This window comes from Anarrhichthys ocellatus, unplaced genomic scaffold (assembly GCF_004355925.1).
Source record: "Anarrhichthys ocellatus isolate YVR2014 unplaced genomic scaffold, GSC_Weel_1.0 scaffold33, whole genome shotgun sequence".
NCBI lineage: Eukaryota > Metazoa > Chordata > Actinopteri > Perciformes > Anarhichadidae > Anarrhichthys > Anarrhichthys ocellatus.
Window position 1 is genome coordinate 4630250 of NW_022280063.1, and position 16758 is coordinate 4647007.

At 42.5% G+C, this 16758-nt stretch overlaps 1 protein-coding gene across 12 annotated transcripts in view; it reads left to right on the forward strand.

Moving 5' to 3' along the window:
* grm8a (glutamate receptor, metabotropic 8a) overlaps positions 1-16758 on the forward strand; it is a 246472-nt gene that overhangs the window by 69518 nt on the left and 160196 nt on the right. For all 12 annotated transcript variants that reach the window (XR_004213383.1, XR_004213384.1, XM_031865639.1 and 9 more), the window contains exon 3: positions 1038-1254. Coding sequence is in view for 10 of the 12 variants with exons in the window: in XM_031865639.1 (XP_031721499.1) it covers positions 1038-1254 (217 nt within the window). In the remaining 2 variants the exon portion in view is untranslated. The remainder of the gene's footprint in view (positions 1-1037; positions 1255-16758) is intronic.

Genomic DNA, 16758 nt, shown 5'->3' on the forward strand with positions numbered 1-16758 from the left:
CACACACACACACACACACACACACACACACACACACACACACACACTGTCCTCAAATTTGTTCAAGCGGTATCAGCGTGTTTTGCTGTGCTCAGCAATTGCAGACATTTGTTTGTTTGTGTGTGTGTGTGTGGTTGTGTGTAAGAGACAGACAGCTGACACACCTTACGTTAGGGTTGAGATTGGCAGATAAAGGCTTTCTTCCAATGAATGCCAATGAGACGGCTGTCCAACGTCTGTGTGTGTGTGTTGACAAGTACAGGGTCTTCCCTTGCTGTCCCCCTCTGTCAGGGGAAAAATCAATCTCCCTGTCACCCATCTAACACCTTCCACCTGTTACACCACCTATCAGCAGCAATACCTGTCTGTGTGTGTGTCCTGTCTTTCTGTCAACCTCTGTCTCTCCTTTCTCCCATCGGCCTGTTGTGCTTTTCGTCCGTCTGTCTTCCCTTCTGGTCCCCGCTGTCTCTTTTTGTGTCCGTCTACCTGTGTCAAAGCGTCTTCTCTCTGCTCCTAATCCGTCGGCCATGACGTCGCCGCATCGCCGGTTTCCCCTTTTTGCTACCTCTCCATCTCGTTTCGCATTCTGATTCCCAATTATTTATCACTTTTGCCTCTCTCTCTCTCTCTCCTCCATGCTTGTTCGTTCTCAAATTGTTTGTTTGCTTCTTTCACATCTCTGAGCCAACAATACGTCTGCAGTGCTGCAGTTGAATTTGAACACTCGTGCTGGCAACTTCTCCTCACACCCCAGAGAATTATTAATGACAGCGATACCGCGGGGAGCGGGAGGCATTTATAACTCTCTTCTGCATATAGATCCCAGTAAAACTATGCATGAATGCGTGGAAATGATGATTACTATTACAGCTTACCTTTAGTTGTATTTTTCTGCTAGCAGGCGAAGGAGTTGATTCTGATAATAAATATTAAATTGAATCGAACCACAGTCGTCTTACCTCATGTTTCAGTCTGCAGACTCGAAAAACAATTAACATGAAGTGTGTCTTCTTTGCTCTCTTCCCCTTGTTGTCTAGATCCCTCAGATAAGCTACGCCTCCACGGCCCCAGAACTGAGCGACAACACGCGCTACGACTTCTTCTCCCGCGTGGTACCGCCGGACTCCTACCAGGCCCAGGCAATGATGGACATTGTCACGGCGATGGAGTGGAACTACGTGTCCACGCTAGCGTCGGAAGGAAACTATGGAGAGAGCGGCGTGGAGGCCTTCGTCCAGATCTCCAGAGAAACTGGTAGGAGCTCAAACGATGTTGGGTGGTTTGCCACTGAAGTGTATACCAGTGGTTCTCAAGGTAGGGTCCTGGGACTCTCAGGGATCTAGGGATGGGGCTCCTGGGGAGTCCTCAGGAATGCCATCTTTATAGATTCATCTCTATAAGACTGACATTTTTCGCGCTTTCACAGAGCATTTGGTGGTCTGTCGCTCTAGTGTCGGATATAATTGAAATGGACTCTMGAGAGAGCTGAACGCGGCCCTGTATGATACATGATGGGTGGCTTTAGCCTGTAATTTGAAGAGAACAATAGAAAGAACAGAGTGGGAACCTGTTCTTCGAATGTCTCAGGGGAAACTCCAGGGAAAATTCACTCTTTGGGTAAATTGCAGGCTGTAGATTTCAGGCTGTGGCGAGTGAGCGGAGACAGACAGTTATCACAGCGAGCATTTGATTGACAAGTGCTGCCGTCTTCTTAACTTTCTTTTTTATCTCTGTATGTTTGTAATTTCTAACAATGCTGCAGGCTATTGCATTGCAGTCGATGTCTGAAATGTTCGCTGCTCTGCATAGTATGCCCTGGGAAATTAGCGGTAACATGCCCTGAACATGTGATTACAAGAAAGGTAGTACGTATATCCTGGAGATGTACAGGTGAGTGACAAATGGGATTAAGCAACTTCAAATGCCTTAGGAAAGTGTTGATCTTTCATTAAGTGGTGGCAAGAGAGATGAGAGTAAATTAAAATAAGTGAGAGTGACAGAGACACAGAAAGGGAGAGAAACGCACAAAGACGGGATCACTTGTCGGTTTTGATGTGAGACTTAAAAGCACGGCCCCCGTGGTCATCAGAGCATTGGGAGAACGCCTCCTCAAATCAGTTTGTGAAATCCTATAAGTGGTGTTGACAGATCAAAATGCTGTCGGGTTCCCTGTTTATGACGCAAATGTTTATTGAAAAAACGGATCACGTTGGATGTTGACAAATATTTACAGACTGACGAGACTAAAGACACGTGAATAATCCATCTGAGAGAGTATCAGTCGAGATATTTCTATTTTTACGCTCCAGTCTCCTCCTTTTGCTTTTTGGGCATTGTTTGTGAGCTGATGTAGAGATGACAGCTCCGCGTATGTCTATCGGTCCATCCCTGTCTCTGTGCGTGTTTGGAGCCGGCTCGCCCTGGGTGCCGTGTGCTGTGGCAGTCAGCACATAGGCTAGATGTTTACAGTGGTGTCAGATCAGTGTGTTTGCCTGAGTGTGCATGTCTGCCACTGTAAAGGCTGAAGCGGTCCTTGGCAGTGTGTGTATTTTGTGTTTTGGGAGTCAGCAGTTATCTTGCCGTGTGTGTGTGTGTGTGTGTGTGTGTGTGTGTGTGTGTGTGTGTGTGTGTGGGAGGGCTACATGCTGTGACAGCAGTCAGTCAGTTGTTTACTCTGCGGCACTGCAGATGTGAACAGAACCAAGAAGATGAAGGGATGGGAGAGTAGAAGAAAAAAAAACCAGGGTGAAGAAGAGGTCCGAGGAGGGGAGAGCAAATGTGACCAAAGAGGGAGAGTTCAGTCTGTGTGTGTGTGTGTGTGTGTGTGTGTGTGTGTGTGTGTACATTAGAGTGGTGAATCGAGCTGTAGAGTGTGAGAAATAGAAGGGGAGTGACAGAGAATAGAAGAAGAATGGGACAAGGAACTGGGAACGGTGACAGAATAATGATAGGGCTTCTAATATAGATTCACAGCACTCCCTGCCCCTGCAAAACCTACACACACATACACACAGATATATACGCTCACATTCATACGCCCACACACACACACATGCATACAGAAAAAAATAGGGTGACACAGGTGGACATTCACTCATACACCCACGCACACACATGCAGAGCCACAGGGAATTTGTAGGTGATTAATTTGTGATTGCAGTGTAATGATTGCAGCTTACAAGGCACTCTGCATACTGATACCAAACATCCATATTAATTGGTGTGTAATTCTGTGTTCACTTATGATTCTTGACAATGTGTAGGGCTGCGCAGGAGTGTGTGTGTGTGCATATTGATTACCGAAAAGTTTCAGAGTAGACGCTCAAGTCTTGTCAGCATGAGTCAGAGGGTTACAGGATGTGTGTGTGCGTGCGCATTGTCAGTTACAGGACCAGTTTGATTCTGCCCAGTCATTCCTCTCTGTACTTGTCTTGTGCCTGTTCTTAGGTAATACATTGCGAAAGTTCAATATTTACTTCTCCCATGAGGTCTTTGAAAGGGAATATGTCCTACTTATGTTTGCTGCTCCACAGCTGCTGTTTTGTCTCCGCTCCCAGGAGGAGTTATGTAGAAAACTCTGCACAACTTATTTTGTAGCCACGCGGCAGTCAGCAAAATCTTTTTGTTTCAAAAAGAACTGCTTAAGGGAAAACTTGAAATAACAATAGATTTGAGGTTACTGCAAAAAAAAAAAAAAAAAAACCACAAAAAAAACCACCCTGGATGCTGGTGTTGAAGACTTCAACCTCCAAATTGTCGCTTTAACAATAATAATAATAGTAATAATAATACATTTTTTTGTATTGCACTTTTCAAGCTGGGAGCTTGAAAACGTGCTTTCTATAGATAGCAGATCATCACCAATACACAATATCAGGAAATAAAAACACAATAATCAGTCTGTATAAAATACAATGTATGACACGCGGAACTAATAAAATAAACTTAAAATCAAGTGGTGCATAACTTTAACTCCACCGCACCATCGTCGCACCGCTTTCTGTATTGGCACTGAATAATGGAGTTTATTAACTGAACGCAATTTGACTTGGAAAGTCATCTCATCCCGTGTTTATCCAGCGGTGCAATTGTAAAAAGAAACATATTCGCAGTTTGCTCATCCGTGGCCACATCCTGAAATATATTCACCATGACTTTTACAGCATACGCCGCCTGTGTGCTGTCACCCCCAGCCATGGCTTTGCAGTCATGCAGAACTAGTAACAGACACAGCTCAGTGAGCATGGGACCCAACGTGTTTACTCATTAGTAACTGTTCACATACTGTGCGCATAATGCAACGTTTTGTTTTTTTTGCCTTTTTGTACACAATAAGCCGGATTGGACCGGTGATTGAAGGTTAATGAACAAATAATGTAAAGGCCAACTTGCGGGAGAATTGTCGGGGAGTGGTTTGAAAAGGTCATGCAGGACGGCAGTGGTCCATTTCTGGTGGTAAAATGTGTTTCACGTGTCAAATGAACGAGACTACCGGCGATGGGACATCTTGCTCTCTTCTGACACTTCATTGATTCCCTGAAGGGGAAGGTGTTTTTCCTCGTTGGTAAAGCCAGAGTGTAAAATCACTTTTTTTATTTTTATTGTTCAGTCTCCCAGCTGAAGGACGGTCTCTCTCCCTGTATGCCACACTGCCCGTTGAATGCGCATGGAAATCGGCAGCATATGGTGCTGATTCTTGCCACGCACGTGAGATTGCAGCCTCCTATATATCGTGCTGTGTTCGCAGCATATGGACCACTGTACTATAAAACAAGAGGTGGCAGTTTACTTACCGAAGGAATCTTTTAAATCAAGTCACGGCCCCTTTCTCCTTCCAGTAACCTTCCTCGCCTTCCCCCATGGAATCCATCTGGGATTACAACTACCACATCTACATTCAGCCACACTGCAGGCAGAGGGGGAGAGGCCGTGTGTGTGTGTGTGTGTGTGTGTATGTGTGTGTGTATGTGTGTGTGTGTGTGTGTGTGTGTGTGTGTTGAGTATCAAGACAGAAGGCAGACTTTTTGTCAATGAGAGAGGGTGTGGGGTGACTTTGCGGGTGAGGAAGTGAAATGAAGGAGTGAGAGTGAAAGAGTGTGTGTGGACTGACTTCACCGGCTCAGAATAGTCCCCTCCCCCTGACACTGGCCGGTCTACAGCTCTGCAAGGCAGTAATGAAGAAGGGAAGGAAATAATTAAATGTTTATCTCCAGATTCATTTAATTAGTTCTCTGGCTCTAAACTAAGCTCCCGCCTTTTTGCTTAGCTTTACCTCTTTAGTTCGCTTTCAGTCCACTCTCCCCCCCCCCCCCCCCCCCCCCCCTCCCCCACAATGGAGCCGGCCCTCGTCATTATCCGAGTCTTGCTACCGGCTTATGCCGTTTCATTCAGACAATCGCGCTTTAATTGAAATGCATTGTGATGCATAATGACACATCGAATAAGTCTATTTATAAGCCTGTGTGCAGTATTCGTAGACCACACTGGTGTTGGAAAATCACTTCGCTTTGCATTATAGAAATGATACTTTATATTATTATTATTCATGAGGATATTGAAATGAATAAGGACCTCTGCTACACAGTTGCAGCACCACTCTTACAATATAATGATGTTGGAAACAAATTTGATTATACTAAATTTCAGCATGCATTATCAATATAATCATATAGAATGAGGTTGTAATTAAAGAGCTGGGACACATACTGATGTGTTTTGTATGGATTCTCAAACATATCACACAGTGCTTATGCTCAACACAAAGTTTTTTTGGCAGACCCACAGCTTCACAAACACACTAACTCACAGTCAGCTGACAGCATGTCTCCCCCGGTCGATTTAGCACTCTGTGCCTTGTCCTTGATTACACTCCCCTCACAACTTATGACTGATACTATTCATCAACACACACACACACACACACACACACACACACACACACACACACACACACACACACAGAGCACCAACATCAACCCATCCATTTGTAACTAATTACACCAGCCTTGGTTTTCATCTCAAGGTGAAGCCGTCTTTGTCGTCTTCATGAAAGGGCCCAAACTCTCAGAAGCTTGTAGACTTGTTTATTCTGTTGGTTTGTGGTTTGCGGTCTGTTCGTCCATGTAAAATGGAGCTCTGGTATTTCTAAAACCTAAATATATGTATTTTTTTCATGTCTCTGTGTGTAGTTTTGTCCACGGTGAGTACATTGACTGCCACACTGTTGCTTGCAGCGGAACAATACAGTATTTGCTTTGCTTGCCTTGTTGAAAATGGTTTGTGTGATTTTACTTCAAACTATAAATTATCTCGACGAGGTCATTAACATCTTTCCAAATCTCCAGATTCTATTATAATTCAGTTTACGTTAGCCTTATGTTGCCAGTCTCTCACCTGGGTGGAATTGACAATATCTATTAGGAGTTAACAGCCCTCTGCAGATGGCATTAGTATTGCCAGAGGACATCCAGAGATGGTAATTATTACCTGAGCAGCGCTGTGAATTTCATCCCATCCAGCTGAAATAGCCATTTTTTAGCAATTTCCCCCAGCCGCCTCGGTATTAAGGCCAACAGAAATTACCTTTTCTTTTCCAGAAAAACTCTGGGGTTGCCTGCGATTCTTCATCAACCTGTGAAAGCACCTCACCATTTTCAGCCACGTCTCAGTGATTACTAGTGGTAGGGGATCGCAGGAATAATTAGATTTGCCTCCCACAAAGCAGTTTTTGCTGATAAGCAGTATGTTACAGAGCAGATTTCAAGGCCCTGCAGCCAGAAACATAAATCTGCCTTGTTTGAAACTTAAACTTGACGATATTATGATTCAACTCGGAGTACACCGACGGGCAACAAAAGCTCACTTACAGCGCAGAGTTACATTGCAACACATTTGATGGTGTCGGCCATGTTTAAATGTGCATTAGTGGCCGTACTGTACGTCGCTCTGTGATGTACATTTGATGTATAAAATTCCTTTTGGCTCCAGCGGTTTGCTCAACAGAGTTGAGAACTCCTTCTATTCCCTTCTGTCAGAGTTAGAGCGGGTACTGGGCACACAGACATCCAGATAATGGGAGCGAAATAGGGTATTTGTGTGCATGTGTGTGTGTGTGCGTGCCCTCTTATTTTCCGTCTCTATTTGGCCTTTTCAAGTCCACCAAGAGATCTAGGAGAAAAAAAAAAAAGAACTCAGCCAGTTACTGCTAAGCCCCAAAAGTAATTTTAGCAATATTACTGCACCGGTTGGTACACAAAGGTGTGTGTGCGTACATGTCCAGGAGTGTGTGTGTGTGTGTGTTTGTGCAGCTTATGTTTGCAAGGTATATGTGTGTTTGCACTGTGATTTCATGGATCCATGTTTGTTTATGTGTGCATATGAGTGAGTTATGTGTATTCATTTGTCGGTGTGAGTTGTGTGTCTGCGTGCTGTTTCGATGTGTGTGTGTGTGTGTGTGTGTGTGTGTGTGTGTGTTTTACGGGGAGAAAGAATCTGCCTGCACAACTTAAAAGCACTTTCAAGCTTCTTCACCGTTCTGCTCCAGTAACTAGGTTTTATTTTTTCCTCTTTCCTTCCTCATGTGTTTTTTTTTTTATTTTTTCAATTTTCCATCTGTGTCTGCAGAAGGGCTCTGGGGGTCACGGTTAAAATAAATGACAAGAACCAACGTTGGCTGGCATAATGAAAAAAAACAGTAATACTTGTTTTACTCTCAGACATAGTGCTTTGAGAGTTCCATCCCAGAGCTACAACCCGAAATACCCCCTCTCCTAAAACACCAGGTGAAATAGTTTAGCAATGCATGAACACACAACTAGAGTGCATGTGACCACAGGCGAGCATATAGTATGTACAAACCGAAGGAATACAACTGGTGTTGTGAAGAGCTTTTCCACTGTACAAAATGTAGATATCACCATATATTTTAGCATGAAGGAAATAGACAGAAAGAGGAATGTACCTTGTAATTATGAGATAAACGCATCGCTACAGGACATACAGAGTCATAGGCTGGATATGTTCAAACAGAGGCGGACTAATTAAAGCTTATTTATTTCTTATCTTCACTTCCTCTCATTTGAATGCAATCCTCATTTCATTGGATGTGGTAAAAAAAGAAAAAAAAAAATAGTTTCACCATAATACATACTGTCACTTGGATGATTTTGGGAAAAGGCTTAGCAGAGCTTAGTGGCTTTAAGCTGGAAGCGCTATTTGTAGGAAATTAGATTTACAGTCGGCGATCAAACCAGAATTTAACTTTGATGTTGTCAGAGTTGCCTTTCATGATTGCATCCAAAACCGTTGTATGTTCTTGCTAAAATGCAAAAAAAAATTGTACTCGACAAATGAATGGAGGAACACAAGCCATTCCACCAGAAGTAATAATGAACATCAAAAAGCACGACAAACTTAAGAAAAGTGTATTCCTGTCGTGTTGATTGATCACTTTGAAAGCTGACGCAGTTATCTCTTTTGTACATTTCTTAACGTACAGCAAAAAGAAACTTGAAACCAGTCATGGATCATGATAACTCATTAATGTCTTCTCCTCGTCTAAACTTGAACAGCAATTTAAGATCCAGAGACTCAATGTGGAAGCTGTGCAATACTTCATTTGTAAAGATGTTTTGCCAAAGCAGAAACGGCTAAATTCAAATGCACAGGAAGGTCCTCTTCCTAACTTCTTGTGACAAATCAATCTTTCTTCACACAAATAAAAAAAAGCATCACAATTTCTTTGAAAGTGATTTCTGGTTCAGTAGTTACAATGATTAACAACATTTAATCTAAACCACAGTTCTCGGTTGGACCTCGAGGAGGACTTTCCTTCTGCCTAGCAGAACATTGGAGAGATATTGGCAGGACCAGATCAGGCCTGGTACACATGGCCTCACACACACACACACACACAGAGACAAATGAGTCCTGCTGTCTCCCACCTGGCAGGACCAGCGAGTGGGGCGCCGATGAACGCACTGTGGATACGTCTTTTCTTACTCTCTGCCTTGCTGCTAATAAATCAAACTTCGATAACTACTCACGCATGTGCACGGACAACTGCTCATAAGCGTCCTCTGTCTTCTCTCTTCTGCTCAGTTACGAATACACACACACACACACACACAATCACACACAGTCTGATGGATGGTGAGCTGGCAGAGGCAGATTAGCTGGGAGTGAATGGGGGGAGAATCACAACTCTGTTGGCACTCCTATTGCATTGTTGCTTCGACAACGATACATGTCGGATTGCTGGAATGCCGGGATTCAGGGAGAGTAATCAATGTGCTCCATCTGTCTCGTTGTCTGTTTATTTCACTCCAGCCGTTCAGAGTTTTTCAGATTTCGTGTTTCTCTACGATATCTTGTCTGCTTCACTCTCTCTTTTGCTCATTGCCCTGCCGTCCTCTGTCCTTTCCGCGATGTTATTACTGGGGTCAAACAACTAGCTTATTGGGCTTCTGCTTTATTCACATTCAAAATGTTTTGTTTTTTTCACAGCTCACCCTTTCTCCTATTACTTTTTAACACTTATGATCTCGTTGTTCTCCTTCTCCACTATCTAAACCCCTGTGTCATCTTTCTGTTTTTCTTCCCAGACTTTAAAGGCATTCAAAATCTCACTCTCACACAGTCAACTCGTGTGGAATTACACAGAGTTTTCTAACACGGGATTTCTGAGATCTTCAAGACTTCTTTAGAGATGGTGGAAAAACACCCTCAGCAAAAATCACAGACACCTGAGTTTAGAGGTTTTCACAACTCTTGTAAATTGAAATCAGATTAGAACTTTGCCATTGATGTCTATTTTATTGTCTGTAAAACATTTCTTTTTTTAGGAGAACACACAGAGAAGGAATGGAAGATGAATATGATAAAAACACCGAGCTTAAATCAGATCTGAGAGCAGGTTGTAGGCATTTCACTTATGGGCCTCCGGCTTTTGTTTGCATCTTTTGAAAATGTATTTTTTACCCTTAAAGTTCACCTTCTGTTTCATATTCAACAGTCTTCAAGAAGTCAGTGTGAGGAAGTTGATGTCTGGCCCAGACGGAATAATTAAGTGCAGCGAGATGTAAATTCATATTAACTACAAGGCTAGAACAAAGACAGACCAAACTGAACCTTCAAACAGAAGGAGAGACCTACAGTAAACTGTTTGAATGTGGAAAGACAGATGGATGACGTGCGTCGACTAACATTTCTCCAAATGTCCTCACGGAAAACTGAGCCCCCACTTCCTACACCACACAATCTCAAACGTACCTATCAAAGTCCCCCTGCATTTCTTACATCGGCTGCACTCGTATTTACATCAAAATGACTGTTGGTGGCGACGGAGGTAGTGCAGACCCAATTATGCAATGGAGTTGGCGGGCGCAACCTGAGAAATGATGGATAATGACTGAGGGTTGGAGGCAATTCCAACACACGCCACTTTAACAAGCATAGCTCTGTCTCCATAGTTTGAGTCTGACGGCGTAATTTATTCCCACTCCGCCAGCACGGAACCACGGATTTAAAAGTTTCACCACTTACCCGAGCCTTCCCCATTTTTCACTCCAGAATGAAACTGTTATTATTCAAAAAGAGAAATGGGAATTTATGCAGGCTTAGACATGGCCTTATATCTTCACTTAGTTTTTATTCTTTCCATCCCTTTGTGTTTCCCTTTCCCCCCCCTGTTTTTTCGGCTTTTGTGTTTTTCATTATATGGTTCTGGAGCAACACGTGTTTAATTTGTCTTGGGTGAACACTGCCTTCCCGTTTCTGCATTTGTCTCTTTACTGAATGTTCAGATGGTTTGAATGTGGAATAATTCACTTCATAGTGATCCGTTAATTCAAGCGGTATACACTAGAGTTGGGCCGTATGGAAATTCCCCTATTGTCGATATTGCTTTAAAAAAAATAACGTATACAGAATTATCATCCACAACAAAGCTGAAGAGAGATTCAGACATAGATATTCATTTTCTATTGACTGAAGTGTCCTCAATGTATAGACAGTATACTGATTTAAATATAATTTATGGTGCTGTTAAACCGCATTGTTAATATGTGACTCCTTTTGTGTGAGGCAAGCTGGAGAGCAAACAGTTTTTAGACCCCGGTGAAAAACATGTTGTGAATTTTGGAAATGATTACATCTATCTTTTTTCTTAAATCATTTTTGACATTTCGAAAGAGGACAGATCATTTTAGAGATGATCAACTGAGCGCCCCCATTGCCCGCTGTGTGTTTGTGTGTGTGTGTGTGTGAGAGAGAGAGAGAGAGAGAGAGAGAGATGGTGGACTATTGCACGCAATGTTTCTGTAAGTTATTAATAATAATAATTTGAACATTATGAATGAAGCTCTGAATTATTCAGCACAGTCCTATTAAATTAATTGCTCACTCTGGAGTTCCGGTTCTGTTGGATGGTGAGTTTGAAGATGGGAGCGGAGATTTGCAATCTTTCCATCGCTATAGTCCTGAGTTGTTTATCGCACAGCTTTACAAATCACCGTGCTCATATTCTCTGGTAGTTCTTTTTTTGTTTGGTTTAAAACCAAAGAATGGACTTAAATGCCAATTAGGCGCATTATTATTTGCTAACAGGAGTGAAGATCTTTCCTGCTGGAGTTGGGCTACCGTACACGGCTAATTACTCACAGCCTTGTTACTTTTTTTGGGAGCACTAGAGCAATGCAGGGAGGCACGTGACGGACCATTATCTTGGCCAACCAATATTGCATTGACCTATAATCTCGTCATATTGCGCAAGCCCTTATATACACTGGCCTAACAATATGGGTTAATTCACAAGTAAGACGGGTTCAGTGCATTGCATGTATGCACGGTTTTAAGATTTAAAAAAAATGCATAAATATGTGATGAATTTAAATGGTGCATGAATGATGAAGTGATAAGATACTTAATGAGATATGCACCTCAAAGGTCATATGCAAGTTGTCTAACCTGACTAGCTGCCTGATTTTTTTTTTCCATCTTTTTTCTTGTCCTGCTGCTTTACCACATCCAAATTAGTCTGCGGTTGACAATACATGATAACTTGAGGATGGTGTTGAGCTTTAACAGTTTGGCGTTTCCCACCTAAAAATATATTCATAGGCACGTTTGCAGTGTACACACACACCCAGACGTCAAAGGGCACTGACATCTCCTGCGAAAACACACACGAAGACTGAAAATGTAACGCTATTAACAGTTCGGCTAGAATCTTAGAATACTGTCACTTTTTCCATGTGATGGGTTTTTAGACCTCCAAACATCAGGAAACTGTTTCATAAAAGGACAGCTCCGAAAAAGTCAACATTATGAGAAGAAGAATATTAGAAGGAAGGGGTGTCAGAATGAGAAAAATTCCTAGAGCAAAGGTGAGGAGATAAAAAAAAAAGAACAGAAGTGTTCAGTTTTCATCATCTTCTACTTACAATACTGACAAACATGCACCCTTGTGCACACACATTTGTGCAACCTAAATTTAAGGAAGCTTGACTTCATATCTTTCTTATGTTCTTTCTGTGTCACAAGGGCACACATTAAAGCACCCATTTCATTGCCATATTCACTTTTATCACTTTAAACATTAACAGGTCGTGAAAATGTCACTTCGGGTTTAAATTATTGCAGCATCTGCCAAGCACATTCTACCACACTCCCAGCTATACATATACACTATGCCAGCTATTAAGATGCAGTTAAAGGTTCCAACCGAGGTGAAACAGAGGTGAACATAAATATTACAGAACTATACTGCGACCACCCCCCCCCTCCCGCTTTTTTCCCACATCATATTGTGTGTTCACACTCTCTAAAACACTTACCAGCTGCGTGCAGTAGTGTATTTGTGCGTACGGCACTTACCCATCAGCCCCGCTCAGAGCCTCTCATGAGCGCCAGCTGCTGGTGAAACATACGACTACTTATTTAAGTCCAGCCGACTACTTTATTAAATACATTTTAGATTTTTATACAGTTGTTTTGATTAACAAGTTTCAAGTCATCATGCATGTATGTAGATTTTAGAGAGACGTGACGGTCTGTGTCTATCAGTCCCGCCCTCACATGTAGACTGTTCTATAGATATAAACCTGCCATTTCGTGCCGTGTTTTTAATGCGATATTCTGGTCCCCTTCTCCGGGGGCAACAACTTGCGCAGTAAGTAATAAAAAGTACACTCAAAGCGCTGCATTTTCCATATATGCCACACAGACATTTATGGGCCTTATGAGTGGATGAAACTTGAACATTCCTTGATTTATTAAATGACCACAGTATTAAAAAGAGAGAACAATGCGACAGATACATTTCAGTCAATAACGTTTCAAATGGGTCCAGGTTGCAGCATTTGCTAACAGCTGACGGGAAGGAAAACTTGGATTGTAATATTACCTGGCGACACGATCCCAATTAAAACGGTCCACTCGGTTATGCTCATTGTGTTCACAAGCTGGGGAGAAGTTCCAAACATCTGGGACTTCCACGTTGTATGCCAAACCTGGGAGACACATGATAAACAAACACTGGCAACCTGCAGCTTCAAGTAATATAAAGCAAAATTATTTTACTTAGATAGACTCACCGTCTGTTGGCTTGAAAGGTGGCTGTGTGGTGTTTGTACTCTGCTCTGTCATGGCCAATAATGCACCATACCATACGTTGTACAGTACAGAATGTATTTAGGGTTAGGGTTAGGGTTAGGGGTTCCTCACGTCTTCCCCTAACCATTTTCACTTGACCTTGATGAAAAACTCCATGAGGTCAAGGAAAGATGTGAAGGTGAATTCATACGGATGTAGGGAAAGACAACCGCGGTGCTCAGAGAATCCGACTGCACTTACACTAAGGTACGCAATTATGCTGCGTCGGCGGACGCAATTGATGTGGGTCTGCCCTGGTGACACTGCAATGTTCTTAAGATCGATTACGAGAAGCGCATCTTACATTTGGCCACGTGCATTCTTACCCTGTTGTTTCATGCGGGCTGTACAAGCAGCTCTTTCAGTGACAGGCTGCTTGCGTGGAGAGATTCCGCCGGTCCTTCCTTCCTGCTGCTGTCACACTTTACAATCAACACTGCTCTCAGTTCCATTTTTTGTCTTATCTTGCTTTTTTTAAAAACTGATGTTCCGTGTTATTGCACTGTCCCCTGTGCTGCTGTAACACGTCACATTTGCTGCCTCTAGGAAGTGTGTGACGGTATTTGCAGCCTTCCTTTTGTGAAAGGATGATCCAGTGTGTCCTTTGCTAAAAGAGATAAAGGAAGCACTGAAGCACCTTTACTTAGCACCTAGAGGATTTGACCAGATCTCATCTTGGCTGAGATACTTTCCGGTCATTTCAGTCCACATGGAAAGACTTTTCGACTGCAGTCTCAAAACTCAACTGGAAAAAGGAAACCAACCTTTGCTTCAATTAACACTATAGACTCTGAGTTGATTGTATGAGACAGTGACTGGTCAAATCATTTGCTAACTGTAAAAAGTTAATAAATGTTAAGTTGATTGCAATGAAAGGTTTCTTTGCAAATTTGAATGCAATTGATGTGAAATTCGGAGTAGCTAGAAGTTACTGATACCATGGCCTGTAGAAGAAAAGCCATTTTGGTCAAAGTTGTGGGACATCACTTGATATCAGCAGCAATCTGTCGTCTTGTTGCCATGGTGATTTTAATTCCAATTTTCACCCCTTTTATATATAGGTCAGGGGGAAACATGCTCTGGCTTATTTCTCAGTTGTGTGTTGGAACAGAAAGAAAAGAAAAAGGCAGTAGAAACGACTCCATTTCCTGTTTCAACAGCTGTGTGTTTTACTGTCGTAGGCAGACGGGGAGACTGTTGTGGCCGGCTTGTATTTGCAGGTGAACGTCGTGATGTTGAAAGGGGATATTGGCAGAGAGTCTTCCCCCCCTCTCCAAACTTTGTCTTGTCTTTCAATTTATTTATTCTGTTTCTCAGGTCTTGCTGTTATGTCTATTGCTTTCTCTCTCTCTCTCTCTCTCTCTCTCTCTCTCTCTCTCTCTCTCTCTCTCTCTCTCACACATACAACATTGCTATCCTTTGATGTGAGATTTTGAGGTTAATATGTTAATTTATGCAGGAATTTAATTAAAAGGAATACATGATTCATGTTTCACTGCTTCTCTCAAGGAAATTTAATGCACAAAATACAGGAGCTGGTGTGGATCCTTTTTCGACTGCAGGGTCTTCTCATTTCATTTTATTATGTATTAGACAGACGGTCAGACAGGTATCAAGTTACAATAAGAGAGGCGAGCATTATTCATGTATTGATTTTGAAATCCATTCCTCGCAAATCATTTATTTAGTCGTTTGGTTGAATTCATTATTTGTTTTATTTGGCTGCTGTGTTGCTATGGCAGCAGATGCAAGGGAGGCGGAGGAATGCAGGCAAGGAAGCAGGGACGGGGCGGCCGAGTTTTTCTTTGTGGAGGAGAAAGTTTATGATGTCAGAGTTGTTGTCCAGCAGATTATTCCTCATTGTTTAGAGAGGTTTATTCTCACTTTGCTTCCCACACACACAAGCATGCTGGCAGTGTGGTCTGTGTGTATACCCAGTTTGAATTTTAGTCAAAAGCAAGTTTGGTTAAAAGTTAAGGTTGGATTTGAGCTTGTTGTTTAATTATAAAGGTTATGGTTATCCTGCAGTTTATGTGCCAGGAATATAGTCTCCAGTAAAGTCCATTAAAAATAAGTTTGCACCTGCTCTTCCAGGAGGCTCCAAACCCTATTCTGAATTCATGTGGCAGAAAATACAAGCAAATGTGCTGCTCAACAAACAGTGCTTTGCTGCTTGTGTTACCTCCAAGTGTGTGTGCGGGTGTGTGTGTGTGTGTGTGTGTGTGTGTGTGTGTGTGTGTGTGTGTCTGTTGTGGTCGATGCTGGACTCACAGTGCACACACCTCCGGCTGTTTCTACAGCATAGCAGAACGGAGGAAGCTTTCAATGAGAGAGAAAAATATATGGCTTTGTCTCTCTCTGCAGTCCTTTTTTGTTTCTCACCCTCGGCTCTTTTTCCGCAAGTGGCTCTTTGGCAGTCGGTCTGTATCTGACTCTTGACCTCGCCTTCCTTCTCTGCACGCACACATTGATAAATCATCTGATTCATCTGATGATATATTCGTGCTTCAGGCAATTTACATACAGGCATCTGTTTGTATCTTGAACTATGACTGGCTGTGTTGTACTGCAGGTGTATAATTAGCGTCCTTTACCGGGATGATGCAGATTACCTTTCACTATTGAAGATTTAGCGTGTCAATGACAAACCAAGAGCCATAAACCAATTAGTGTTTCCGCTGTTGTTTTGAGGTCAGATCACACCTACAGTTAGTATGGGCACATCTTTTGGAGTTTGTGTTTTCCTTTTGAACTCGTAATCGTATTTAAAACCATGGGATGTGGATGACTTGCTTCTTTTGAAGCCCCTTGAATGTTTCCAACTCAAACTTGTTTTCTGAGCCCGAAAGATGAAAATGACAGAATGAGACAGATGCAAGGCAACACTGTGGTCATGCACATGAAAGTGTGTGTGTGTGTGTGTTTGTGTGCGTGGCACACATGAAAGGGTGTCTGAATGCATATCTGTGTCTCCCTGTGCCTATTTTGATGTCCTGATTAGCAGTGTTTATATTTAGACCATTAATCCGCTCAAAGTCTGCATTCCCCAAGGCGCTGTCAGACACACACACACACACACACACACACACACACACACACACACACACA